The sequence below is a fragment of the Amblyomma maculatum genome, chromosome 11 (assembly GCF_055883805.1).
Source record: "Amblyomma maculatum isolate TAMU_Amacu chromosome 11, ASM5588380v1, whole genome shotgun sequence".
Taxonomy (NCBI): Eukaryota; Metazoa; Arthropoda; class Arachnida; order Ixodida; family Ixodidae; genus Amblyomma; species Amblyomma maculatum.
The window spans coordinates 67861581-67889563 of record NC_139354.1 but is presented as its reverse complement, the minus strand read 5'-3'; the positions used below and the strand labels follow the sequence as shown (position 1 = coordinate 67889563).

The 27983-nt window shown below is 44.9% G+C and overlaps 2 protein-coding genes across 3 annotated transcripts in view; both read left to right on the top strand.

The window, feature by feature from the left end:
- The window catches only part of LOC146174041 (uncharacterized), a 264164-nt gene that overhangs the window by 186865 nt on the left and 49316 nt on the right, over window positions 1-27983 (top strand). The gene's annotated exons all lie outside the window — the stretch shown is intronic.
- Window positions 1130-19810, top strand: LOC146174043 (uncharacterized). Its single transcript, XM_084583535.1, has 3 exons — window positions 1130-1278; window positions 11413-11527; window positions 19588-19810. Exons 1-3 carry the CDS (start codon window positions 1223-1225, stop codon window positions 19750-19752), a joined length of 336 nt encoding a protein of 111 aa, XP_084439661.1. The 5' UTR covers window positions 1130-1222; the 3' UTR covers window positions 19753-19810.

Below are 27983 nucleotides of genomic sequence, written 5' to 3'. Positions count from 1 at the left end.
GCAGCCAAATCTCTGCACTTGCAACAGTGTATCTCTGCAGTCCTTGCTGTCAGCTATGCGGCGAGCCCCTCAGACCGCATAGACTGGAAACGCTCGGAGGCTCCTCCTCCGGCATATTTCACATCTATCTGGTGAACAAGTGTAGGCAGTCATTGCCAGCCTGAACTCAGACGTCCATCTCGGGCATCGGCAAGAGCGCAAGAGGATCCCTATCTTCCTACTAAATTATAAACTTTTACTGTCTCTTTATCTCTACGGTGCTTCATGAAAGGGTTTCAATTAGGAAAACATAAAAAGAAGTAGATGTCTAGATCCCGTCCGCTGCACCAAATACCATTGGATGATGCAATGGCGCTACGCCGATCTGGCTGAGCTTGCTGAACAAAAATCACAATTATTTCTCATGGCCACCCATAATTTAGAATGAATGCTTCGTCTGACCATTATCACTTAATTAAACGTCAGTGGCAAAACTTAAGATGGAAACTAAGATAGTCAGCACTGTTTTTGAGAAACATGAAAAACACTTGGGGTGGATGTTATTAGCACATAGGAAAGCAATTTTTTATCAAAAGACGTAACACACATCCTGCTAGAAAATAAATTTAAATTTGTGGCTCAAACAACTAGTGTTTAGGTCTCGTATTTGGAGATACTACTGTCTAGGAGAGTTGGTATGTTTGGTTCTAAGACTTGGATATTTTGGAGAAGTCGTTTTCTCGAAATATATGTAAATAATTGGTAACTTAATTTCCTCACCTCGCTCGCATCTCGGCTATAAAAGTTAGACAACAGATTTGACTTTTGTGATGTGAAATTAATGGCTACAGCTGAAAAAACCTTCCCTTAAATACGAATATGTGTACTGGGAAAACCATAAAAATGTTTCCTACCGGTAGGCATTGCAACATCAAATCGGGAGCCTTTATGGTAATTCTTACTGTATGTTGCTATATAAATTACATTTCGTTTCGTCACGGGCAAAACAGCATAAAGTACGTCGAATGACGAAGGCTGTACTCCGCTCATAATAACCGGATGCCTTAAAGGCGTTTATCACGATTGCTCAACGCTGTCAAGTCAGCTCATGTGTACGCCAATTGTATGCTATTATCTTTTGACATCAGCATTAAAAACAGTATAAATCTGTACGTGTTCTGCATGACTCCGCTTCGGTCAGACCAATTTTGTTGAAGTGCGAGCCTCAAGTGTTTTGGTAAAGATGAACGCCGCGTTTCGGATCTCGCTTTTGTTTCTCTCCTACGCCGCTCTTGTGGAGTAAGTATGTACTCTGTAAGAGATCTTGGACAGTTGGCTTGAATATTGTAATGTTGTGAAAGGCTATTCGCAAAAAGAACGACTCGAAGACAATAGACAGGACAGGGCCATTCTATCTTCGTGTCGTCTTTTTATCGTCCAGCCTTTCACGGCATTGCAAAATACTCTTTATATAGAATGTTTGTCATGTATTTATCACCAATACAAACCTCCCACATCGATATATTTATATCAGAACAAAACAACTGTTCGATTTACTGGAACATAAAAAACGTATTCACACGTGAATGGAAAATGTTTACTACTCTGCATATGCACATAGAATGAATATGACAGGTGCGTTCTTAATTTTTGCGCATAAGCAACTCTCGCCCTCATATTGGCAAGTACAGACAGTACTTTTTCTTAGTTTCGATGTACGCTTCTTTCGATAGTATGAACACTGCTACCCTGCTAGTAGTGCCGCAAAATATTCAAATCTTTATTTTGTTCTTTTTTCGACAGCCGCCGGCATGCAGCCTTACCACTCCGATTCTGGTACTCGCATCAATTCATGTACTCTGTTTGTTCATGCTTGTTCATGCTCCTGTTCACAAGGCGGAGATTTATGAGTTTCTTTGTCGCGCAAAATGTGCCGAGATGCGTCTCGAAGATTCCTGCCATTCGCGTATGTTTCGGCAATATTCTTGGGGGTGCTAGTCACCGTTTGCAGCTATGTTTCCTCGCCGCATTTAAATTGAGCGGTTGTTGGTGTGATGACATTCTTTGTTCGACGACCGCCGATCACGATTATTGCTACCGCCGCCGCCGAATCGCTTAGGTCTTTTGCGGGTGCAAGTCAACCCAATAGAGGTTCTTCAGTGCACTCCAAGATTCTTCATTTGTGTCATCGTCATTGTCACCACCACGTACATCTTTTGAAAGTGCTACCCATCGAGTCCCGGTTTATCCCTCCACGCCAAGACCACAGCCCTGTTGCTGTGGTCTTGCCAAGACCCCAAGGCGATCAGCCAAAAGGCTACCTAACCAACCGCTGTTTTCAAGGCCTCCCACCCCAACACGGTCTGCTGCCGGACCCTGTTCGCCCACGGAAAGCCTAACATTGACAATAGCTCAGTCTACAGCGCCAGTTGTTTTCGCCCAACCCCGTGAGCCCCCTGCTTCCAAGGACGATCAAATGAAAATTCGGAAGACTGCCTCGACCTGTTCGAATGCATGAGAACGTTGAACGCCTGGAACAATGAAGTGAGGCTAAGGCAAGTGTATTTTACACTCCAGGGGTCAGCCCGAATACGGCTTGAGAATCATGAGACATATTTGAAGGTTGCGATATATTCAAGACAGAAATTTTGAAGGATTTCACAAGTATAATGAGAAAAGAAAGAGCCCAGTCTCTCCTTCAATCAAGGATTCAGATGCCTAAAAAGTTGTTCTTGGCTTACATTGAAGATATGAAGCGTCTCTTCCGCCACGCCTATCCGAACATGAACGAGGACACCAAAGTGAACTTGCTTTTGCGCAGTCTTAAAGATCAGTTATATCCAGGTCTTCTACGCCAGCTGCCAAAGACTGCGGTGGAGTCCTGCCAGGAAGCAGCAACAATTGAAAAGAGTTTGAACACAAGGATGCGCGAGTACAACCCACTTCACGTGTTTGCTGCAAGACAATGCGCCTCTGCAGCTACAAACGCAGATAACCTGCAGGACCTCATCCGCAATGTCGTCCATGAAGAATTGCGCTCGCTCCTACCATCGTCCATGCAACCTCAAGTGGCATCACTGGAAACGTCGTCCGTTAAGAAGTCCAGATGAACTAGGCGTTTCTCAAACGACTTTCCCGACAGCTCCGACGCAAGGCCCAACAGCTAAGAATTAGGCCGCTGCAGCACGCCGTTCTGCTCAAAGACGCGACCCACCAAACCCCCCTCGATGCGAAAAACATCGTCCTGAACTGCCCTTCTCGACCCCCGCCGGCCAAGCCTGCGAACGATCTTCCTGCCCAAGGAAATGCGACGCCTGGAGGACGTTCAACAAACGCCCGCCGTGCTTCCGATGCGGTGAGGCAGGCCCCAATATTACGCGGCTGCGCATACAGGTGTGTCGGCTAGCGCGGATTCGCCCTCGGTGCACCCCGACCACTTCGTGGTGAACTACCAAATTAAAATCAACAACTGCTTGCGCTGGGAAGAGTAACTAAAGCGTCGGCACCACAGCGCACTATTTGCGTCGCCGGACCACAGTTATGTTAGCGGAATACTCCCTAGCCGCCGTAGCGAAAACTAAAGGTAGTATATCCTTTGGAGGTGAGTTTTCTTGACGGCGAAAACAAGAAGATCCTCCGCCGATCAAGACGAGAGACGACGACGGTGCTTTTACGACGACGCACCCTATGAAGATTACCCCGACGATCTCGCGCACATGGCTCTAAAACGATACCGCCGCTACGTACGACAACATCGACGACAGGGGAGACGCTAGGTGGCGTCGACTAGAACAGATGGCGGAACATCGAGCTCCGGAATTTACCGTCTTTTTGCCAGACCATCAACCCTGGGACCTCCATCGCCCAACTCACGTCATTCGGCAAGTACCTGGGATCATTCTGACTCCTCATGTGCTGAATTTGATAGCTTTTTGGCTAAGAACCGACCATATATAGGTTCCGATGATGCCCGAGGCTCGCTAAGCCTTGCCACGGATCTCGATTGTGTTACCATGGCAACGGCACCGCCGCCGCCACGTGCCGTCAATGAATTTGCTGGAGAAACACGTGCCCACGCTGCCGAAGCACGCGCCAATGCCTCAGACGCCAGAGAAGAACGCGCTCATACCTCTGAAGATTTCGATGCGTCTGACTGGATTACCCCAAAGAGGAAAGGCAAACAAAAGATTCCGGCGACACATTTCTCAACGCTGAAAACTGTCGCAATCAGGGCACCAACTACACTCAATCTCTCCCAGGTTAAACCCTACGAAATTTTTCAAGAAATTTCCTCAGCAGCAGACTTGGCGCCACATGAGCGACAGGCTCTGACTCTACAAATCAGATACCACCAGAATGTCATCCTTCTGAAGACCACCAATGAATTGACCGCCCAAAAGGTAGCAGCACTTTCATCCGAGCCAAAACTCATAACATCCAATCTTACATGACGGCCCCGGTGGCATCGTGCCGGGGCGTAATTCATGGAATCGAGAAAGGTCTTTCAGAAGCCGAACATTTAGAAAGCATTGAATCGTGGCATGCGACGATCCTGTCCGCTCGTATGATGGGACAGACCGAGTCTGTATTAATAACTTTTGAAGGCACCCATGTACCTCGACAAATTCTGTTCCGCCGCGTCTTGTACAGATGCAAGCCTGAAAGACCAAATGCTTTGAAGTGCAGCAGGTGCCGTGAATATGGTCATCGGCTGCTGAACTGCCTTCACCCTCCGACATATCAACGCTGCCCCACCTGTTCAGCCCAGCTCAGCCAACAAGATGAACCACATCGTTGCTCCGCCTATTGCTTCCACTGCGGTGGAACCCACCTAACTTTTGTCCCTACCTGCCCTGTACAGAAACAACAAGACCAAAAGAGCCACAAGGCTGCATATGACCGAAGGAAGAGTCTCAGGTAACAGCTGGAACCTTCTGTCCAAGAACAGAAAAAGCCATCTAATTCCCAGCGTCCCACTACAAAGCGACTATTGACTACGCGACAGAAAATGTCTGGTCACCCTGGCAAGAAGAATACGCCCCCCATCATCCTCCGACTCGCGAGGACTTCCCCCCTCTGTCACATGCAAATCAAGAGACGGCACCACCCCCTCGGACCAATTTCTGGCATCAAGAAGTTCAAGAACTGCCAGCTGCCCCACGTCCGCGTCTCAAGCCAGCTACGCTCCCACCACCGGTAAGCCGAGCCCGCCACTTCCCATTTCCCCTCCCAAACCTTTCTCTTATACATCTTTCGATTCCACACCAGTTATCACATCTGAGAATTATATGCGCCACATAAAAGATCGAAATGACCCTATTATCTGGTACCTTGCAGAAGAAATTTCCGCCATTCGCCAAGCATTCGAACTCATGCATACCCTCCTTAGCAATCTCCTGCAGGATGACGAACGCATAGATTTCCTAAATCATTCTCATAAACGGCCCCGTCCATCTACATCCCCTGAAGCAACTGCTGCATCCTCTTCTGTCCCTCCCGAGAAGCGCGCTAACGTAGCTTAAGAATGGCAGGGAACAATCACATACACATTGTACAGTGGAATAGTAGAAAATCCGAATTGCTGCTGATTGCAAAAACTCGCTATCAAAGCCAACATAACCAGCTGATCAATCTCGCAATGGTAGGTCACCACATCCCTCGTGTATCATTCTGCCGGATCCTCGGACTTCATGAGTCAACCAATCAGGCCAATGTATCTACAAGCGTTAAAGTTTGCAACCAGCTTACGCATCTAGTTCGCCGCATAGTCAATAAGCACGCCGGGCTACGAGAGGGTCAAGTCAGGCAGCTTGTCCACGCATTAGCACTTAGCAAAATTTTATATACGATTCCTTACCCTACACTAACTTGTCGCCAAAGACATCTGATTGAGATTGCGCTTCACATATTGTACAAGGCCGCCCTTAACGTCCCTGTACATACGTCCACGGAGCGCCTATACTTTACGGGGCTGTTCTTGCCCTTGGGAGACCTCATACAACAACATCGCGACCGGCAAATGGCACGTCTTTCTAGCACCAAACAAGGACATTGGATACTACAGCAGGTTGCACTCAAACCTATAGACCTCCCTATAATTACCCTTCCTTCTTCGCTCCCGGATAACCTCAGAATAATCCCCATTCCAAAAAACGTTGCACCCGACACCAACACAGGCAGGCGTTCCGCTCGCGTTTCCAACCATGTTCACCCGACAGATTCCACGATCATCTACACAGATGCATCACGAACTAACGTCGGAGCGGCTGCTTACTCAATTCAGAGCTGTAGCGATGTAGTGACGCATACCCTCGGTCCTTACATAGATCCTCCTCCTATAGCGACTCTCGAGACCCTACCAATAGTTACCAGTATTCAGGACCTCGCACAAGCATCCCCTAACCCTTCAGGATATACCATATACACTGATTCAATACAAGCTATACGCGCCATTCACACGGGTCGCATTCCTGAAGAACTACACGATGATCTACACAGAGCTCTTACCAAACTGTGTCCCCACACTGTAACACTTAGGTGGATTCCTGGTCACGCTGGAATCCCAGGCAATGAGGTAGTGCATCGCCTCGCCCGCGAACTTCAACACCGGGCGCCTGGGATTCCCTGGCCTTATCCACCAACGTGGGACACTACTCTTCACTACAAAAAAGAAATCAACGTTCACTACGACAACATTAGAGAAACACTCCGTACACTTCCTCTTCCTGATAAATCTTTCACTACCACGCAAATCCGCATTCTTAGACGCATACAACTAAATACACTGATTACTCCTGCCCGATCTTTTCTATACAGAATCATACATTCCCGTGCATGCCCAAATTGCCCAGAACACTGTGCAAACTTGGAGCATTGCATCTTTTCATGCCCTGTCGCCCTCCATTCCCCTCACTTTCCACACCCTCCTCCCCCAACGTGGCGGGCTTGGTTAGCCTCTGACCAGCTGCAAGATCAGTTGGCCTTGGTGACCCTGGCTCAGGACATTCTTAACGCTTAATGCAATGCGTTAAATAAAGTTGCTTCCTCCTCCTCCTCCTCCTCCTCGACGGCATTAAGGCCATAGTGCATGCCGACACCACCTCCTAGAGACGTGACAATGGTGCGCCCCGGCCGTGACCTCAATAAACGATGAAGCCGAGAGCAGACACCAAGGCCTACATGCAATGCGAACACGCGAACAAGCGAGCTTGATGTTGAGTCGATGGTCGCACAGTCACTGCCCTAGTAGACACCAGAGCTGACTATTTAGTCATCAGTAGACCAGTTGCTCCCCAGAGCTCAGGAACGTAACGACCGCTTGGGATAGCCCACTAATTCTCCCCGCTGGGGGTAACCTCACTACTCCGTCAGGCGATGCACTACTGCAAGAGTAACCGCAAATGGACGTCCTTATCCCTCGAGCGTCGCGGTTCTACAGCAATGTTCATGCGATGGGATTTTGTGTATGGACATCCTAAATAAATATTGGGCAATCATCGACCTGCTATCCAAGCTCACCAACCTCTCGCGGACAAAGTCATACCTGCTACGATGACTTCGACAAAACACGTCGCTCTAAACGTCCTCGATGGATAATTGACTGCGCCGCCCCTATCAATCATCATAGTCAGCGTGGGTAGCGCAAACATTAAAACCGCTGAAGGCATCGTTGAAGGAAACACCCAGTTGCTCTTGGAACGAGGTCTCGGCATCGCAAGATGCATCGGCCATTTCCGAAGAAGACAAGCTCAGGTGCTGTTAACAAACTTCTCAGAGTACCGGCACGTGGACAAGGGCAAGGCGATCGCTTTTGTTGACGAATTAGCGGTCAAACGAGATGTTTTCGCCCTCCCCGATCAACCTCTGGAAGACGCATCCGACCAAAGTTGTCAGCCTACGTTTGACATCAACGCATCCTTACCCTATCGCAGAAAAGACCACAGCTACAGTGAGTACTTCTCGTCGTCATCGAAGGTGCGACAAACCCGCTTGCCAAGCACCGCATTACGATGGAAGAACACACCCGACTCTCGCGCCATAGCCCCTAAGTGTATCACCGCAAAAACGCCAAGCCATCCGCGAGCAAGTCGATGGAATGCTTCGTGACAAAGTTATTCAGCCATCAAAAAGAACCTTGGCGGCACCAGCAGTTTTGGCAAAGAAGGAAGACGGCACTTTGTTTTTGCGCCGAATACCGCCACCTAAGCAGCATAACGAAGAAGGATGTTTGCCCTCTTCCTCGTATCAATGACACACTCGACCGGCTCTGCAATAGGTAATTTTCATCTATGTACCGGAAGAGCGGCTACTGGCAAATTGAGGTTGACGAACGAGATCGCGATAAGACCACATTCATCACACCGGACGACAGTTTCGGTTTCAAAGCGATGCCATTCGGCCTCTGTTTCGCGCCAGCGACGTTTCAACGAGTAATGGACACTATGCTGGCGGGTTTGAAGTGGCATATTTGTCTTGTATATTTGTATGATGTCGCCGTCTTCCTCTCGAGTTTTGAAAGTCACCTAAACAGGCTTTGGACAGTGTTTAGAACCTATCAAGTCATCCGGGCTAACATTAAAATTGGAGAAATGCCACTTCGCCTACGAGGAACTGCGGTTCCTAGGTCACATCATTATCAAGAAAAGTGTTCGCCCAGACGCACAGAAAATAGCTGTGATTGCAGCTTCAACCGCCTGATGACACGAAAGACGTGCGTAGGTTCCGTGGACAGTACGCTTATTATCGTAGATTTCTCAGTGACTTCACACACATTGCCGAACCATTGACACAGCTTACAATGACGGACGTATCTCTTCAATGGGAAGCACAACAAGAAGCCTTCGCCGAAATTAGGCGCCGCCTATAGTCCCCTCCGTTCCTAGGCCTCTTTGATGAAAACGCCGACACAAAATCACGTAAAAGAACCCCAGGTGGTCGAAATTTCCGGTGTCCTCCACTACGGCGTCTCTCATAGCCTGAGTTGCTTTGGGACGTTAAACCCCACAAACCAACCAACCAAAATTCATGCTGGCGCAAGCAGTCTGGGCCTAGGAGCTGTTCTTATTCAGAAGAGTGCTAGACACGAGAAAGTTATCACCTACGCTTGCCCTTCTCTGTCAAAAGCTGAAGCAGCCAGTTACTCGACAACTGAGAAAGAATAATTTGCCATCATTCAGGCCACGTAAAAATTTCGCCCATATTTCTACGGGCGAACATTCAGGGTTGTGAGCGATCACCATGATCTGTGCTGGCTCGGCAATTTAAAACTTCCCTCCAGCCGCCTTGAGCGATGGAGCCTGCGTCTTCACAAATTTGACATCACAGTCGTCTACAAGTCCGGCCGCAAGCACTCCAATACAGACTGCTTGTCACGAGCCCCCATTGATGTGCCGCCGAAAGAAGACGACAAAGACACTTTCTTGGAACTGGTAAGCGCCAGAAGCTTTGCACAGCAAAAGCGCGTGGATCCAGAGCGACGACCTGGATAATTATCTCTCAGGAAAGATCGTTATTCTTCCTGCTGTGTTCAAGCGTTATAACCGCCATTCGCTTTGAGCAATGACGTTGTCATAACGAACTTCGCAGCCAACAGAACCGCGCAGCTTCTTATCGTGCCCAAGAACTTCAAACACGAGATTCTGCAGGGGCTGCACAATGAGCCGACAGGAAGGTATCTCGGGTTTATGCGCATGCTGCACAAGATACAGGAGAAATCTTATGGTCACGGTTCCATGCTGGCGTTCTTCATTATGTGAAAACGTGCCATGAGTGCCAGTGACGCACGACAACCCCAACGGGAATCGGTGGTCTACTGAGCCGGTTACCGCTCCCGATTAAGCCCTTTAAACAAATTGAGATGGACCTCCTTGGCGCCTTCCCATCTTCATCAGCCGTGAACAAGTAGATCATCGTGGCAACCGATTACATGACCCGCTACGCCGAAGTTAAAGCCCTGCCTAATCGTACCGCAGCAGAACGTGCTAATGTTTTTTGCCGAACAAATTCTTCTTTGACACAGCGCTTCGGAAGTGCTCATAATGCATAGACGAACTGCGTTTACGGCTGAGCTTACGCAGGCTATCTTGCACAACAGTAAAATGAGCCACGCCGTAGAACAACTGCCTACAATCTCCAGACCAAAGCACTTGCGGAGCGCCTCCACAGAGCCATCGCAAACATGATTGCAATTTACGCCGATGGTGAGCACAAGGCCTGGGACGCCATCCTGCCATACGTGATTTTCGCGTATAACACAGCTGTCCAGGAGAGAACCAGAGCGCCCCCGTTCAAGCTTGTGTACGGCAGGGAACCGAATACAACGCTCGACGCAACGCTACGCATGTAACCGACGAAGGGAATCTTGACGTCACAGCCTACCTGCAGCGTGCAGAGGGAGCCCGGCGGCTTGCCCGACTGCTCATAAAGGACCAGCAAAACACAGAGGCCTGACGATACAGCTTGCGACGACGCGACGACGCGTACATGCCAGGTGACTAAGTATGAATTTGGACGCCGATGCGCCGCCGCAGAGTGAGTGAAAAGCCCTTGCGGTGATAATTCGGACCCTAACAAGTCCTTTGACGGATCGGACAGCTTGACTACGAGGTCATCCCTGACGCCACGACTATGTCCCAACGACGGCTCCGGGCGAGTCCAGAAGTCGTTCAGAACGTGAGAGATGATTTGATTGATTGACCTGGCTTACCCGATGCAATTCGTTAGCCGATGCCTAATTATTGCGCCTTTCCAGAATTGAAATTTCAAAGTTGAGCTAACCCCCGTTCAAAATGGATTTGGTCCTCCCCGAAAATACTATTTTGTCCGACACCGAAAATTCCTGAGGACCACGATATAAATTAGTTGAAAACGTTCTTATACAATGACGGCAACCCAAATTTTGGGCGCATTTGCTCCACATTACGTTAGCTGGTGGAGTGAAGCCGACCAAAGGTTTATTTTCACTGCAGTTAGGCTAGGATGGTTTTGTGCAATATTTTCAAAGTGCATGGCTGTTTCGCCACTCCTTTATCTTCTTCCTGAAGATGACTCCCAACCTCATTCAAATACTGAAAATTATCTACTTTTTCCTTGTTTTGCACTTGTCGCTGTCAAACAGGACATAATTATTCTAAAATTTTGGCATGTGAAAATCAGTCGTTATCAGATTTTTTTCGTATTCACTAAAAAATGCGCTTGGCGGTGAAAGAAATCCTTACAGCCGATAGAAACGACTTGCCTACTGTTAACCGTTCTACCCGCACTTATGAATAAGCACGTAAAGCCCATCATCACTCAGAACTATCGCTAGACGCGAATTTCATCAATTTCTTAAGCAGGCCTAATGGGTTATGTGGGATGTGATTTCAAAGGGCACTATCTCACGCTTTTAAAAACATATAATTGCTATATCTTTTTATCCTCTTTGTCTTACAGGGCAGGGAATATTGAAGTTAAGATTGGAATACCACCTGAGCCGAATGTGCAGCCTCCTATGCAGCCTATGCAGCCTATGCAGCCTGTTCGACCTATGAGAATGTGTGGTAGCATGGTACGATAATATTTTCTTGCATTCTGAGGCAGTGAAAAGCATTCCGCTAGTTTTCCTCAATTGTCAGGATTCACGTTGAATGCCCTCTCGAACCTAGTTACAGTTTGCTCTACTGCTAACATACACCTTTGATATATAAGTGTTAGAACATAGATTCGCAAACAATTTTTCTACTGCGTAAAAGTTAGAAAAATTGTTATGGCTTTTGACAGATTTCTTCGCTATAAGGGATATGCTACCGGGGCGGACCGTACATAACTTTATTTCCGCTTGCAGCCAGATTCTTTTGTTCAAATCATCAATGAGGTGCACGGCGCGATCTCATTAAACCTTCGTATAATAAGACGTGCCAATAAAATTTGTCCATTTAGCATAACTACTTGCTTCCTTAATCTTGCCACTAGTTTTGAAAGTTTGCTTTAAAGATTGGATGATTAACATATACCCGCATTTTCAGAAGAAACTATTAACAAGAGACGGTACTCAGCTGCGTTGGAAATGAACGCGTATTTTCGATCCGTACCTGCAGCTTTATTGAAAAGAGAAGGCACCGCGAAGTATTGTATACTATGTCGCCCCACACGACCTAGGCACCCCAACTTCGGGAAAGAAAATATATGAATAGTGCGTGTATCACCATATTCTTGTGCTGCTGCATGGCGATTATTTACAGGGCCACAGCATCCGAAAATTAATTGAATTGCTGCAACGATGACTTTGTCCGAAGTCGGTATCGGACTTTCGCCTAAAGTTGGACAACCCGACCCGCGTTCACGCGAAATGCTTGCCAAGAACAAGTCATCAAGACCGGGTACGCCGTAAAGATTATGACCCCCATCCCTCGTTCTGCGTTTTAAAATCAATATCCACACTTGCACTGTGTTTAGAGAAAAACTGATAAGTTCAGTTAATTTTCCTGGAGTGTAACATGCGCTGTTTCGAGCGCCCAATCAAGCGGCCGTTGAGAGGTGAGCGGAACAGGCGCTTTTAGTGGCACGCTTGTGTACAGGAAAACATGCTGGACTAATCAAAAATAATTTGCATCATCTTTATTAAATTCGACTCGGTTGTGACTCGTTGAAATAACGAAAGCGCATCCTTTGTAGCTCAAACCAGAACTATTTTCAATAGCGCTAGTTTTTGGTGCGACTACATCCTCGCATGATGTCCCCTCTCGTGCTCCGTTAGGTACTGCAGTACAGAGCTCTGCATAACTGGACGGCCACCACGACAGACGAGAGAAAGAGAGAGAAACAACTATTATTTCCAAAATAGTGTGTGGGCCCAGAGCGTCGCTCCCAGGCGGGGGCGAAGGTGGGAGCGAAGCTCTGGGCGCATGAGCAGATGACAATCGCACATGATTGTGGCATTATCTATTACAGCTTTTGAATGTAAGATTAAGAAGAGAGCTGCCACGCCGGAGTGGTGCAGTGGTAAGACGCCCGACTACTGTGCCGGAGTACCCGGATTCGAACCCGACCTCGGCGGCTGCGTTTAGATGGAGGCGAAACGAAGAGGCGTCCATGTGCTGTGCGATGTCAGCGCACGTTAGATCAACACCACCTAGACGAAGTTCGTCTAGGTGGTGTTGGTTAGATCCCCAGGTGGTCGAAATTACTCCGCAGCCCTCCACTACGGCTCCTCTTTCTCTCTTTCCACTTTCACTCAAACCTTCCTCCCTTCCCTTACGGCGAGGTTGAGGTGTCCACAGAAAACAAGTGAGACAGTTACCGCGCCTTTCTCTTAGCCTGTAAATCAATCAATTAATCAGGTAACTGAGCTGTAGAACCAGCAGAACACCGTGCATTTTCTTTTCCTTCTTACTGCAGCCACAACAACAGTTGAAGCGTACGAAACGACCGATCACAATTAGTTGTTGTTGCTGTTACGAACATAGGAAGAAAAGAAAATGCACGTGCCTGCTACTAACTCTGTAGCTGAGACACCTCCACTGCTTCGTGCAGACAGAAGAGTAAATAGAGAACAAAGAAAGAAAAATGGGAGCGAGAAAGAGGTGCCATCACAATATCAGTGCGTCAAAATTCGACTACATAAAAACCCACGGAGAAAGGCTGCCGGGGAGCCCTCGCCTACGTTTTGTGACGACGGCACAATGCACTCTGCTCAGAACAAGGCACGAAGAGAAGCTCGAGCCAAGGCGTTACACAAAGCCCACGCGACTGACACTAAAGCGGCCTACGTAGACGCGGCAGAATACAGTCACCCCTCAGCATATGTCATCGGTGTGATTTCTTATAACTTCAATCACATAATTTCTGCCTCTGTAAAAGCAAAACGTCGACAGAAACCGAAGAGGCAGCCATAGCACTAGCCATCCCCTCTTCCAGTGTCGCACTCATTTTCAGCAATCCTATACCCGCCATTCAAAATTTCGCAAGAGGAAAAATAAACCCAATCGCCCATCAAATCTTAACCTCTAGCTCCACAGCTCCCCTACCCATTCACATCGTTTGTGTACCAGGCCGTGCAGGCGACCCCGGTAACGAGGCAGCCCAATCGTCGATCGCACGTCAACCGAGCGGGGCATGGGACAGACTTCTCATCCAAAATGATATAACACTTCGCTACCGAGAACAACGACTCTTATATGCTCCACCACATACCTCTCTCTCAAACCCCATCAAATAATCTGGCGATCGCTACAATATTTCATGACGCAGCTCTTCAAGTACGTATAGTAATAAGCAGCGTAATTCAAGTGAGGAAATATTATTTGTCTATTTCGAGAACCTCAAATTTTGTATGGAATCTAAACAACCGGTTTTTCTTTTGAAATTCACTTAGCTGACAAATAATTATTGCGCTGTTTGTTCAACTTATTCCGCTGTTTGTCCATAGGGTCACGAAGAGTCGTGTCTGACTCTTCGTGACCCTATGAATGCCATGCTTTCCGGACTCTCACCATCTTCCTAACATCACATAACTTCATCTGCAGCGCCTCGAAGATGCCATCTAACCATCGCGTTCGGTGCCTACCCCTTCTCCGGTGACCCTCAACCTTTCCCAACATCAAATCTTTCTCCAGCGATGCCTCTCATCTCATGAGATGACCAAAGTAGCTGAGCTTTACCTTAAGAATTTGACCCTTCAATGAGCAGTCAGGGTTTATGGTCAACAATATCGACTGATTTGATCTTCTGGCAGTCCAAGAGTCTCAAGAGTCTCTGCCAGCACCACAATTCAAACGCGTCAGTTTTTCGGCAGTCAGTCTTCTTCACAGTCTATCTCTCGCACAGTCTAACATCACAACTGGAAAGACTATAGCACTAGTTCTACGGATCTTGGTTGGCAGAGTGAAGTTTACTAGGCGGTCAAGGCTAGCCATGGCTCTCTTTCCCAGAAGCAGGCGTCTCCTAATTTCATGGCTGCAGTCTCCTTCCGAGGTAATCTTAGCCCAAGAAGAGAAAATCTGTCACAGCTTCCACTTCTTGTCCATTGATGCTCCAGGACCTGATAGAACAAGATGCCATGATCTTTGTCTTTTTAATATTCAGTTTAAACCCAAATTTCTCACTCTCTTCTTGTACGCGCATCAGAAGTCTCTTGAGTTCCACTTCGCTTTCTGCCATTAAAGTGGTATCATCCGCATATCTAACATTGTTGATACGTTTTCCAGCAATCTTCACTCCAGCTGAAGACTCGTCCAGACCGGCCTTCCTCATGATGCACTCAGCATATAGGTTAAATAGGCAGGGAGACAGTATGGAGCCTTGTCTCACTGCCGTGTCAATCGGAAACCAATCAGTAATACCATTCCCCGTTCTGACTATGGCCTCTTGCCCTTCATACAGGTTCCTGAGGAGACAGATGAGGTGAATTGGAACTCCCATCCCTTGGAGAGCTTGCCACAATCTACTGTGATCTACGCAGTCAAACGCTTTCGCATAATGAATAAAGCAGAAGTAGACTGGTTTCTGGAACTCTCTTGCCTTTTCCATGATCCAGCGAAAGTTGGCAATCTGGTCTCTAGTTCCTCTGCCCTTGCAAAACCCTGCTTGCACGTCCGGAAGCTCCCGATCCACATACTGCTGCAGCCTACCTAAGAGGATTTTCAACATCACCTTGCTAGCATGCGAAATAAGCGCGATCGTGCGGTAGTTGGAACAATCTTTGGCACTGCCTTTCTTTGGAATGGGGATGTAAGCTGACCTCCTCCAATCCTGTGGCCACTGCAGGGTTGTCCACATTTGCTCACATAATGTATACAGAACGTTAACGGCGTCATGATTGAGGTTTTAGAGCAACTCAGTTGGAATGCCATCAATTCCGCTAGCTTTGTTCTTAGCAAGGCTGGCTAAGGCCCATTCAACTTCACTCTTCAGGATGCCCGGCTCGAGACCAGTAATCACAACCGTCTTATGTTGGGTTTGAACATCTGGGTCCTTCTTGTACAGTTCTTCTGTGTATTCCTGCCACCTCTTCTTTATCTCTGGGGCTTCAGTGAGGTCATTGCCTCGTTTGTCCTTTATCACGCCCAGCTTAGCAAAGAAGCTTCCTTTGATATATTTGATTGTCTTATACAGAGCTCTTGTGTTCCTTAATAGGCTGTTGTCCTCAACTGCTTGGCACTGTATGTTCAGGAAGGCATTGTTATCTCTCCTTGCTATTTTCTGAAAATCCGCATTGAGAACCTTGTATCTTTCTCTTTCCCCCATAAGTTTTGCCACCCTCCTTTCCTCAGCTATTTGCAAAGCCTCTTCAGATAACCAGTTTGCTTTCTTGCATTTCTTTTGCTTTGGAACTACCTTTGTAGCAACTTCTTGTATTATATCACGAACATCAGTCCACATCTCTTCAGGCTCTCTGTCTTCTAGATATAATTCTTGAAATCAATTCCTCACATCCACAGCATATTCTGATGGAATTTGATCTAGATCATACCTGAAGGGCCTTCTAGTTTTCCGCGTTTTCCTCAATCGGAGCTTAAATTTGGCAGCAAGAAGCTGATGATCGGTGCCACAATCGGCCCCAGGCCTTGTTTTTACTGCTGGTATAGCGCTTCTCCCTCTACCGGCAAAGAATATAATCAATCTGATTCCTGTACAGACCATCCGGTGAAGTCCATGTGTACAGGCGCATCTTGTGGTGTCGAAAAAGAGTATTCGCTATGGTCAGGTTGATTTCTTGACAAACCTCTACTAGCGTCTGCCCAGCTTCATTTGGCTCACCAAGACCGAACTTGCCTGTAATTCCGGATATTTCTTCACTCCCCACCTTAGCATTCCAGTCTCCTATTACAAAAAAGGACGTCTGATGATGGAGTGCGGTCTAAAAGGCATTGCAGGTCAGCATAAAATCTCTCAACGTCAGCTTCTTCAGCAGTAGAGTGGTTGGTGCATAGACTTGGATAACTGTTATGCTGAAAGGGTGACCTTGGATCCGAAGTGAAATCATTCAGTCGTTTTTAGGGTTGTACCCTAGCACTGCTTTCCCCATTCTTCTGTTTACTATGAGAGCGGCCCCATTCCTTCTCCTGGATTCGTGCCCACAATAAAAGACATAATGGTCACCGGAATTAAATTCTCCCATTGCGGTCCACTTGAGCGCGCTGATACCTAAGATGTCAATGTTTAATCTGTCCATTTCTCGCTTGACGACATCCATTTCACCTTGCGTCATAGATCTTACATTCCATGTTGCTATGTCGCTTTTCGGTCGATTCCCGACACATCCACAACTGAGCGTCCTTTTGGCTTTAGCCCAGCCGCTTCATTCGTCCTGGAGCTACTAGGAATCGCCCTTTGTTCATCCTCAGTAACATGTGGGACGCCTTCCAACCTGGGGGGGCTCATCTTCCGGGGCCATATCATTATTGCTATTGTGACTGGCCATAGGATTTTCTTGGCAGGAAATACTGGAGTGGGTTGCCATTACCTTCTCCAGTGAATCACATTTTGGCAGAACTCTCTGCCGTGACCTGTCTATCTTGGATGGCCCTACACAGCAGAGCTCACGACTTAATCGAGTTTCGCAAGCCCCTCCGCCACGACAAGGCAGTGAACCATCAGGGGGGTTAGGATGTATATTCTTGTCCAAAACGTTTAACTGAATTTCCGTGCGCTGTGCAATGTCAGCGCACTTTAACCCATTTGGAATCAAGAAACATCATCGCGAACAATTCTCTTTATTTCTGGTGCACGATGTCTCTTCTGTGGAGAATAACAACTGCTTGAGTAGCAAGAATATAGCCTTATTCCTTTAAAAGTTACAGAGGTGTACTTTTTATAGTACGATGGATTCTTCTTTTTGCGAAACAAGCACTCGCTCCATGCTGTTTTTTAGGCGCATGAAACTGTTGAAGCATTCATGTTTCAAACAAAGCGTTATATTGCACTTCTTACATGCCCACGTCGATCTCCAGTGGCAGTATAGGCACCCCAGTTGCTTTTATAATTTGTTTGGAAAGTAGCCTCCTTTGTCAAGTACAACGTCGCTTGCAATGGAGGCTCGCAGTTTGCTGGTTGCCACTCTGTATTATTATATCAGTGGCTATTTGGTCATCAAGAATGGTGCTCAATATTTGACTCGGAGTATAACTGCTGCAGACAGATCTCAACATCGCCTTGCTCTCCGCTGGCCCTGTAGTTGAATTCTCCCAGGTATACTCAGGTTGATCCTTGGGCCAGTTCACGGCTGCAAAAACTATGCCTAATAGTCTTTTTAGCTCAAAGGAGGAAGCAATACCATCGGTAAATCCGTGCAAAAGACCTGCTTCCGCGCAGGGTGAACTGCCACTTGAAAGTGGATCGTAGAACACTCGGACACGTCCGCCCAAACTGATGCAAATATTCAGAGTGCATACTGCATCCGATACGGATGGAAATTACGAAGAAAAAGATTGTCTTTTTTTTTTGGTGGCGCGGTCATTGACGCCGAATATTGGGAATACGCAAGGTGCCAAACCAAATGCTACCACACTAAACAGAAAAAATAGTTCTTACCAGAAACTTCATTCACTGGCATAGCATCTACGCAGTCTTCGTCGTCCACCCCTTCATCTCTTTCTGCTGATGGGTCTGGAGGAATTATAACCACATCAACTTCATCTGCAATGCAATGTCTGCTGCAATCTAGAGTGCTTCGCTGAGCCGACAGAACGGTTTCTTACCGAAGAAAACAACTGGATTCATGGTATCGGCTGCCTAGAAGAGCGACAGCCATTTTGCACTAAAGAAATACCGGCGTACTATACATAGTACAGCAAGGTTTGCTCTGATATTACAAAAAACGCGCGAAAGGTATGACAATTTCAAAGAACTCAGTGCTTACTTACGCTCTTCTTGAAGACATATGCGAATAATTGTCGCGAAATATTGATTTTTCTAACCAGGAAAACAAGTTTACGAAGCGCTTACCTGAGCTGTTGGCGGGAACGAAGTTTGGTAGCAGTTGATCGTAGACATATACCCCTAGGAGCGCTGCGAACGCTGGGAAAGCCAGGTCACCGCCACTTGCGGCGGGGGCTAGCCTGCCACAGAAATTTTATGTGTTGTCTGCCGTCATCGCATCCTCCACCGTTTCGGTGGTGGACGACGGCTGTTGTTGCGGCGCGCGTCTTTCTCTCCCTCTGCCTTTTCTTTCTTCAAAATTTTCTCTTCTGTCTGCACTAGGCAGTGGAGGTGGCTCAGCTACAGAGCCAGTAGGAGGCCCGTGCATTTTCTTTTCCTTTTTCCTACAGCCACAACAACAACAACAACGCTCTTGCTTGATTGAGGAGTGTTGGCTGCCTCCCTGCCGACGAAATTGAGAACTACTGAAAACAATATACTCATTTTTAATTTAAAAGAACTTGAATTGTAGCTGTACTTTTTCAAGTACAGTGTTCCCAAATGGGTTAGTGATCCCCAATTGGTCGAAATTACTCCGTAGCCCTCCACTCTGTCTCCTCTTTCTTTCTTTCTACCTTCACTCCCACTTTCCTCCCTTCCTTTATGGCGCAGTTAAGGTGTCGCCAGAAACAGGTGTGAAATATGCTGCGTTTTTTCATTCTTCGGAACCAATTGATATTCTTATTCTTCCTGCTTTTTCTTGCGATGCAGTGCAACCCACAGCTTCCTGTAGTTCAGTGCCCAGCCATGTGTCCGTGCATAAGGATGCCAAACCACCCTTTTTACGGAACATGTTACCTTCCTCAAGTACCGCAAGGTCCCGGCTTCAATCCTCGATTCCCTCGTCATCCGATGCCCTTCGGACCAAGAGGATGACCGACTAATTCTGACACACTCCGTGGAATAAAATTATTAATAAAGCCACTTTCTCTTATTGCAGTTTTTAATTTTTGTGTTTGTTTGGCCGGTAGTTTTTACTTTCTCTTCAGGGAAATTTGGAGAGGATAATTAATTTTAATCTCCATATTTCCGGATATTAACAAATACTGACGTTGGAATAAATAGGGATAAAAGACTCTATCGGATTCCTGATCATGACTACGAAGCGCCGGCATAATTAAGTTTGGATTCCAAGAAACTGTTGCAGTTTGTATTTGCTTCGAGACAGCAAAGTCAACCAAATAAGACATTAAAGTATCTTACAGCATTTGGCAATTCCCAAGATATATTTAAAAATATACCCTCTGATTCCCTTAAAAAGCTTTAAATCCCCCATCTTAAGAGAGGGATGAACTTCAAAAGCAAAATTTTGGACGCATTGTGACTTTAGACCACAATTATTATGTTGATCATACATCCTACACTAATTACAGCCGCCTCACATGTATATTAAAAAATGCAGCCCATTGATTTTCTATGTTCAATTTAACTCTTCGCTGCGAGCGCATGCACATTTATAAGCAAGATTGAATCGCGCATCATAAGCATATACCGCTGACATCAACATGTGTGGAACAGTAAATTACAACATCCCAGAGTTGTCCCACAATCTATATATATGCGCATCGAGTCGTTGACTGAGCTAGGCGTTTTGGTATCTCAACATGATCTTTGTTTTGCATTTAACTTCCCTCGAACTTCGCTCCACAGCCGCTTCAAAAATTGGCGCCAAACCGCATTTCATTTACTTTTTATTACCGCTCTCTTCTCGCGATTTAGAAAACGAACAGAAACATTCTCTCATGTATTTGCTCTGTTTTAATTTCAAACTATCTTGATAACTTCAATCTGCGACGCATAGCCTGTATTTTAACTGTTCGTTTTACTTTGTTTGCCAGCCATTGTAGAGCGGCACACCAAGAGAGTCTGAGCTTGAACGCTTCTTAGGATGAGTATCTGTCAAAAGCATACGGTAACAAAAATCGTATAAGGCCCAAATCGACCCATAAGTGTAATACATGGGTAACATCAAGCCGGTCTCGCCGAAGTAGAAGCCCCATGGGCACATTACAGGTATTTCATCGCTAACTGGCATGGGCACCAAAACGGTAGTTCAAGCAAGCTGCAACGTGCTGAAAATTACTTGGAATAGTATTTTAAATTATAAATACGCATGTAATTAACTAAATGGAATAAATATCTAAGGACTTGCTATCATATGAGAAAAAATATCTATGTTTTCAAAGAGTATCCCACGTACTTGAGTAAAAAACAAAACCAACTGGACGTTTGCTTCATGATCGCAAGAAATGAGATCTCGCGATGCGACTGATTGCATCCTGCAATTTCTTCCCCCCGTTTCTTACTGCCACTGCGTGACCGAATGCATGCAATATATTGCGCAATTTTTTCACAAGACTAAAAGGACGAACGGAAGAGTGCGCTTTTTCCAAAGCTTTCTAATTATTATTCTTTTACGAGTGAATACAAGTATACAATTAACACGAGTACATCTACAGGGAAACGTGTAGAAGCGAAAATATTCCCTTGAAACTATCACTTTAGCCTCGGACGCATTGAGTATATTTAGAAGGATAAGCGATATGAGCAGGCTGCCTCGAGTAACTAATTTCAACGAAAATATGTAACAACAATATCTGCGAAAGCAATCTATTTCCACGCAATTTCGTTCGTTCGTGCGAAATCTGTTTGTAGGACTTAGGATAAACTGAGATGCCAAAAAGTTGGTTCTGCGTGCGAAAGTGTTTTCCAGACTTTAAGTAGTAGACTGCCTAGACTTTAAGTAGTAGACTGCCGTGCGAAAAAAAATGACACCGCCTTTTTAACTGAAATGACACAGGGCTCTTCATTTTTAGAATCTGCCACCGTAAATACGGAGAACTGTTTGTCTTTAATAAGGTGTGCACTAGAGAATAGGCAAGCACCTAAATGGGGTGCCATCGCATCTATTATGTGTATCCAACGGTTTAAATTGTACAACACGTGGCCGGAAAGTCAGTGACTAATTTTAATTATTATACTATACATTTTCAACGATAAATTGCCTCTGGATGTACTATTTCAGGTGGGAAAATTTTAAACCACCGAATAGTGTGCCCCCTTTTTCAGAGATTAAGGAGAATTATAGCACAGTGATACTGTTCGCTCACAGTATGTTAAAAAAGGGGCCACGCCAGCAATCCATGAGAACGCTATAATGAGATGAAAACCTAAAACCTCTGCATGAGCGACGCCTGAGATGACTTGTCAAGTGCAGACAAAATTTCCTTGCTGGCATATCTCTGAACAGTGCTTAAAGATTTACATTTGCGAATAAAGCTGAATATAGCAACTATCAAGTTTCGCGAACTGAACCACAGATTTAAATAATGAGCTCCAGCGAATTTTCATGACTGCTCTGACTGATTTTTTCTATGCGAAATAACGAATGCAGTTAAAAGTAATTCTTCTCGGAATTTTGCATTAACCCAGCTGTAAATAGTATTAACCTTCAAAACTCTCGATATTAACTATTACTGACTTTGAAATAAATAGGGATAAAAGATTCTATCAGACTCCTGGTCATGAATCGAACTATGAAGCCCCGGCATAAGTAAGTTTGAATTCTAACAAAATATTGGTATTGTGGACTGCTTCGAGTGAGCAGGTAAATCGAATGAGGTCATTAAAGTATTTTAGAGTATTTCACAATTCCTTAAAATACATTTGACTCCGATTCTCTTAGAAAGCCTTAATTCCCCATATTGAGAGAAGGATGAACTTCAGAAGCAAAATTTTTGGACGCATCGGAAGCTCAGACCACCAATATTACTAAATTGATCAGGTACCTTACGCTAATCTACAGCCACCTTACATGTATTTTCAAAAGCGCAGCCCATTGATTTTCTATGTACAATTTAACTACTTTCTATAAATTTATAAGGAGATATTGAACTCCGGAGCGGAAGCATATACCATTTACATCAACCATGTGCAGAACAATACTCTACAACATAGCAGAGTTATCCCAGAATGTATGGGCCTCTAACAGCGGACCGATTGAGCCACTCCAGCACACTTATACAGCATAAAACTAACATGGTGAAAAAACGGTAATTGAGTTTGTTGTTAGGGAGCTCTCGTTTCTGTAAATCATAAATCACAGATGAACCTTGGCCATATAAATTGTTCCGTATATTTCGCTAGCCCAGCAAGAATGAACGGATATGTTTAGTGGCAAATAATTACCAAAAGCAATAAAAAATCAAAAGATGCTGTAGGGACAGCTTCACTGCTGGACCGTTTTCTGGCAATTGCAGTAGCATCTTATAATACTTTTCGCTGGTGCTATGCTGCGTCTTGGACAAAGAAAGCATGAAGGGTGTTTGAGCATCAGCCTAATCTCAACATCGCAGAGAAGAGCACACAATTATTTTACGCCAGCTTTCAAGTTTTTTTTATTATTTGCTAGAAATGAGGTAAACTAGGAAAAGAACTCCAGAAACCATCGGGGTGCAGCGCCCATAACGCCTTTAGTTGCTTAGAAGCTTTGTCTCCGTGTAGCAAACTGAGCATGGCACTGACCGCGCAACAAGTATGTAACAATAAAAGTAAGTAGCAGTAAGTAGCAACATTAGCCCCTCTCACCGCATGCGATAAAGAAGCCGTAGTTTAATTAGGCGTGCAGTGATATTTTTCATCTATTGTGTGCATGTATCTTGTACGTCCAATTTCGCGTGTCCTAATTTTGTTTTGTTTTTTATTGTGTATTTCTACTGCCTGATTTGATGCGCAATAGCTAAGCGTTCTGGATCTCCCATGTTTTTTGTTTCGCTTTTAACTTTTCTCGATCCTTGCTCTGCAGCCGCTTCAAACATTTGCGCCAAACCACATTTCGTTGTCTTTTTATTGTCATCCTCTGTTGGCGATTTCGAGAACGGAAGCCGGAGCTTTCTCTCATTTGTTTTCTCTGCTTCCATTGGAAACTATCTTGATGGCTTCAATCCGTGACGCAGAGCCTGCACTTACTGTTCGTTTAATTTGTGTGTTTGCCAGCCATTATAGAGCGGCACACCCGGAGATCCTTAACTTGAACACTTTACAGAAATTGCATCTGCTAAAATCACCATATTAATGAAAATCGACCCATGGGCAACGCCAAACTGGTCTCGCTCAAGTAGAAGCGTATGTACACTTTTAAGATATTGCTGGGATTAACTGGCATAGGTATCAGAACGATAATCTACTAGACTGCCCCTATCAGTAAAATATAGGACTCAACGGGAATAGTGATAAGCTCTTCACATTGGGTAATGCACGCAGCCACATCTGGGCTCCCCATATTGGTAAGCAATCGAAGCTAATGGGTATCTCTGGGAATCCCACTAGAGGTCCTGCGTAGCACCAGTTGCAAAACGCATGATCCCCGCATGGACTGCCCACATGGGCTAAGCACAGGCGGGCACTATGCCCAGCTTGTGCGACTCTATACTTTTGAAATGTTACAGTGTCATTTGCATTTTGTCCAACCCATGGAGTTTATTTCATCACACTTTGATTACGATTTATGCTTGTTTACATCACAATTGCTTCCTTGATATCTCACCTAACCGCAGCCATTTCAATATGGGCGGCAGAGAATGCCAAACAATATTTCTACCAGGCTACGTTCGCATCGTTAATAAAATTGTTATAAATAAACCCTATTTTAGTGCTCTCGGGCGTGCTTGGGCAACTGATCTAGGTCTCTTACACCCACTAATTTTTGAGGACAAAAAAGAAAACACTGACTTCCTAGATTTGGAACAAAAGGAGAGAACAAAAGTTTTCAACAAGTCTATTGTTGCTTGAAAAGCTCATATATGCCTGAACATTTTTCCATTACCAATGTTTTTGCTGAATCGTTCATTAAGTATTGCCTACTTGCTCTTATATTTCGGCACCGGAAAAAATTTTCAGCAAGTTCACAATATTCTACAACGTTTCTCGGCTCGTATATACTACAAACGCGAAGCAATATGAAACATTCGAAAGTATATAGAATGCCAGGGGTGGAAGCGCATGAGAAATCAAAGTTCAAGCGCGCTGCAACGTGTTTAAAACTATATGGATAATTATTATAAATTCTTAAGACGGACGTAATTTCCTGAATGAAATAAAATCTAAGATTTTGTTACCATGTTAGATGAAATCTATATTTTTAATGAGTATCCCACGTAGTTCAGTAAAAAACAAAACCAACTGGTAGTTTGCTTCTTGATCGCAAGTAATGTGATCTCGTGGTAAGACTGATTGGAGTGATACAAACTTTCATGGCACTTTTAAGCGTCTGCAGTTTTTTTCCTCGCGTTCCTTACGGCCCCTGCATCACATAAGTTGCTCACATATGTGAGCAAGATATCTGGTGTAATATTTATACGAGACTAAAAGCACGAATGGAACAGCACCGCTTTCATCAATGCTTTCTTTGTTATTTTTCTTTTACGGGTAAGTGCTAGTATCCAAGGAAAGCGAGTGCGTTTACAGAAAACTGTGTACGGTCGAAAATGATCTCTCGAAACTACAACTTCAATCTTTGGCGCATTGAGAATAATTTTTAGGACAAGTGTTCTCTGCGGGCCACCTAGAATACCTAATCTAAAGAAATTATGTGACAGCAGTATTGGCGACAGCAATCTCTTTTCACGCATTTTGGTTTTTTGGTGGGATTTGGTTTTCTAACACTTAGGATACCCTGCACGGTAAAAACTGTATTCCACATTTTAAGTTGCAGGCTGTCGTACGAATCAGAAGTCGGCGCCTTGTTAACTGAAACAACACAGTGTTATATATAATTCGAATCTGTTACCGTAAATCCCTACAATTTTGTGGCTTTATTAATGTGTGTACTATAAAGCAATAAGCAAGCGCCCAAAGGTGTGCAATCGTGTTTATAATATATGTATATCCAACGGTTTGTAATGTGCAACAGTTGGCTGGAAAAATAATGACTAATTTTAATGCTTATACTACACATTTTCAACAATATAATGTGCGTGGAGGCAACTATTATGAGCGGGAAAATTTTAAACCACCGTATACCGATCCGCCTTTTTTCAGGAATTTAGTACAATTATTTCAGAGTGATACTGTTCGCTCATAATGTGTTAAAAGCAGCAGCCACGCCAGCATTCCATGAGAATGCTGTAATGCGAAGAAAACCTTAACCTCTGCATGACCGACGATTGAGATGACTTGTCAAAGGAAGAGCAAAATTTCGCTGCAGGCATATCTCTCTGAACAGTACTTAATGATTTACGTTCGCGAAAAAGCTAAATATACGAACTATCAAGTTTTGCGAACACAACTGCAGATTTAAAATTATGAGCTCCAGCGAGATTTCACGACCGCTTTTGACAGATTTTTCATTTTATAATTAATGAAAGCATTTAAAAAATTTGTTCTGAAAATTCTGGATTAGCCCGGCTGTTGTCATCATTCACAAGCAGTGGTTACATATGTGGACTGCGGAAACCACAGCTGGTTTCAAGGCGGCTACAGGACTCGTTTCAATGGAAATATTTGATACTTTTTTCATTTTCCTCCAAGTTCCATGTAGACTTAGTTGTCTACTTCATAAATAATATACACCGGCACTGCGAAATTAGCGTTAACGGCAGCCAGAAGGATGTTGCAAGAATTCAAGCCAATATTCAATAAAGGTCTGACCCGGAAATCTACGTCCAGAGATTATTCTGCTTTACATTACGATTTGCATTTACTGCGTCATCGTGGTTATCCTGCTGGTATGAAGTGTCATCCTAGTTATGAGTTCCCATACAAACGACCAGAAATATTGATTACAATATATAAAATAACTATATAGTCAGAGCTAAGATTTTTTTCTTTTAGGCTAGTTAGTTCAGTATAAGAGATCATGACTAATAATAGTTACGAATACCCAAACAGAACGGCCTACTGTAAAGCTTCGAGAACCTCAACATAGCGGTCGAGCTCACGCCAAACGTTTGTTCGCAAGGTTCATTTCTTCTCAGTCAGCAATGAATTAGAGTCTGCGACTTGGTCGACGGTGCAAACTCAATAAATATATGTTTCGGGTGGAAAAAAGGTAATCCTAGACATGTAAACAGAAGGCAGCGAACATTGAACACATTACCGCGCAGGAGCCAGTTAGACTAACGACACAAAGAAGCCTGTCTAACTGAAGTTTCCTAATCTCAAGAACCTCACACGAAAGGCTAAGAGAAGAAGCCACCATACTGCAATCGGTAACCAATCACTGATGCCATGAGTTCAGGGTGTGAAATGCGGTTGACTTTCAGCAATTGTATCACTTGCTGTATTAGTACACGAATTTCAATTTATAGGACATACATATACCAAATATTTCCCTCAAGACCTACAAGTACATTAAACAAATCTAGCCTTACAGCGTCTGGAGCGTTAGGTTGTAATAAAACCATCTGGGCTACTTTCATGGTGTTTCATACAGTGTATAGAATTTCTTTGATGATATAATGCAAAATGTATTTGGTATGTCTATTAACCAGTTAACACGCGTTCTCAAACAATTCATACGTCAGCTAAATATGTCCACTTCCTTGACTGTGGTTTAAAAGTGAAGGTCGGATCATAAGCCCTTCTGACGCGATACACGGGACACATCAGACAGAGCAGAAAATACAGCTTTCGTTTTCATTTCTAGAGTACGGTACAGTGACCGCGAGTACGAGGTTCAAGTCGGGAAAAACAATTACGGGGCACGCATAGACCTAATTTCATTCTTACCACCAGTGATGCTGTGAAATATAGTCTCTGGTTTTTTGCATGACATTGTTGTTTCATATCGCATACTTTTCTTTGGTTAACAAAATTAAATTGTAGAAATAGTTAACTGATGTTATGATGCCAGTCCCTCTTTCTAGAGCGACGAACTGAGCAGGCCCAGGAGGTGACGTTTCATAAAGAGTCAAAAGGATGCCTCCACAGCTTCTGCTACAACCTTTTTCTTCAAGCTGGACACTAAAACTTTTTCACTCAGAACGTGGCTCAAGAAAAAAAAAATGAATCTTTATATCCTGAACAGGTAATTGCAGTTTATGCAAAAAAAAACACAGAAAGCATTCAGCATGCATTTATTGAATGCTGGGACCAGATCTTCTTTCTGG

Excerpts from the sequence above, each read along its gene's own strand:
- LOC146174043 (XM_084583535.1), top strand. The coding sequence starts at position 1,223 with ATGAACGCCGCGTTTCGGATCTCGCTTTTGTTTCTCTCCTACGCCGCT. Across the intron at positions 1,279-11,412 it reads TCCTACGCCGCTCTTGTGGA|GGCAGGGAATATTGAAGTTA; the intron begins GTAAGTATGTAC and ends TTTGTCTTACAG. Across the intron at positions 11,528-19,587 it reads TGAGAATGTGTGGTAGCATG|TGCAACCCACAGCTTCCTGT; the intron begins GTACGATAATAT and ends CTTGCGATGCAG.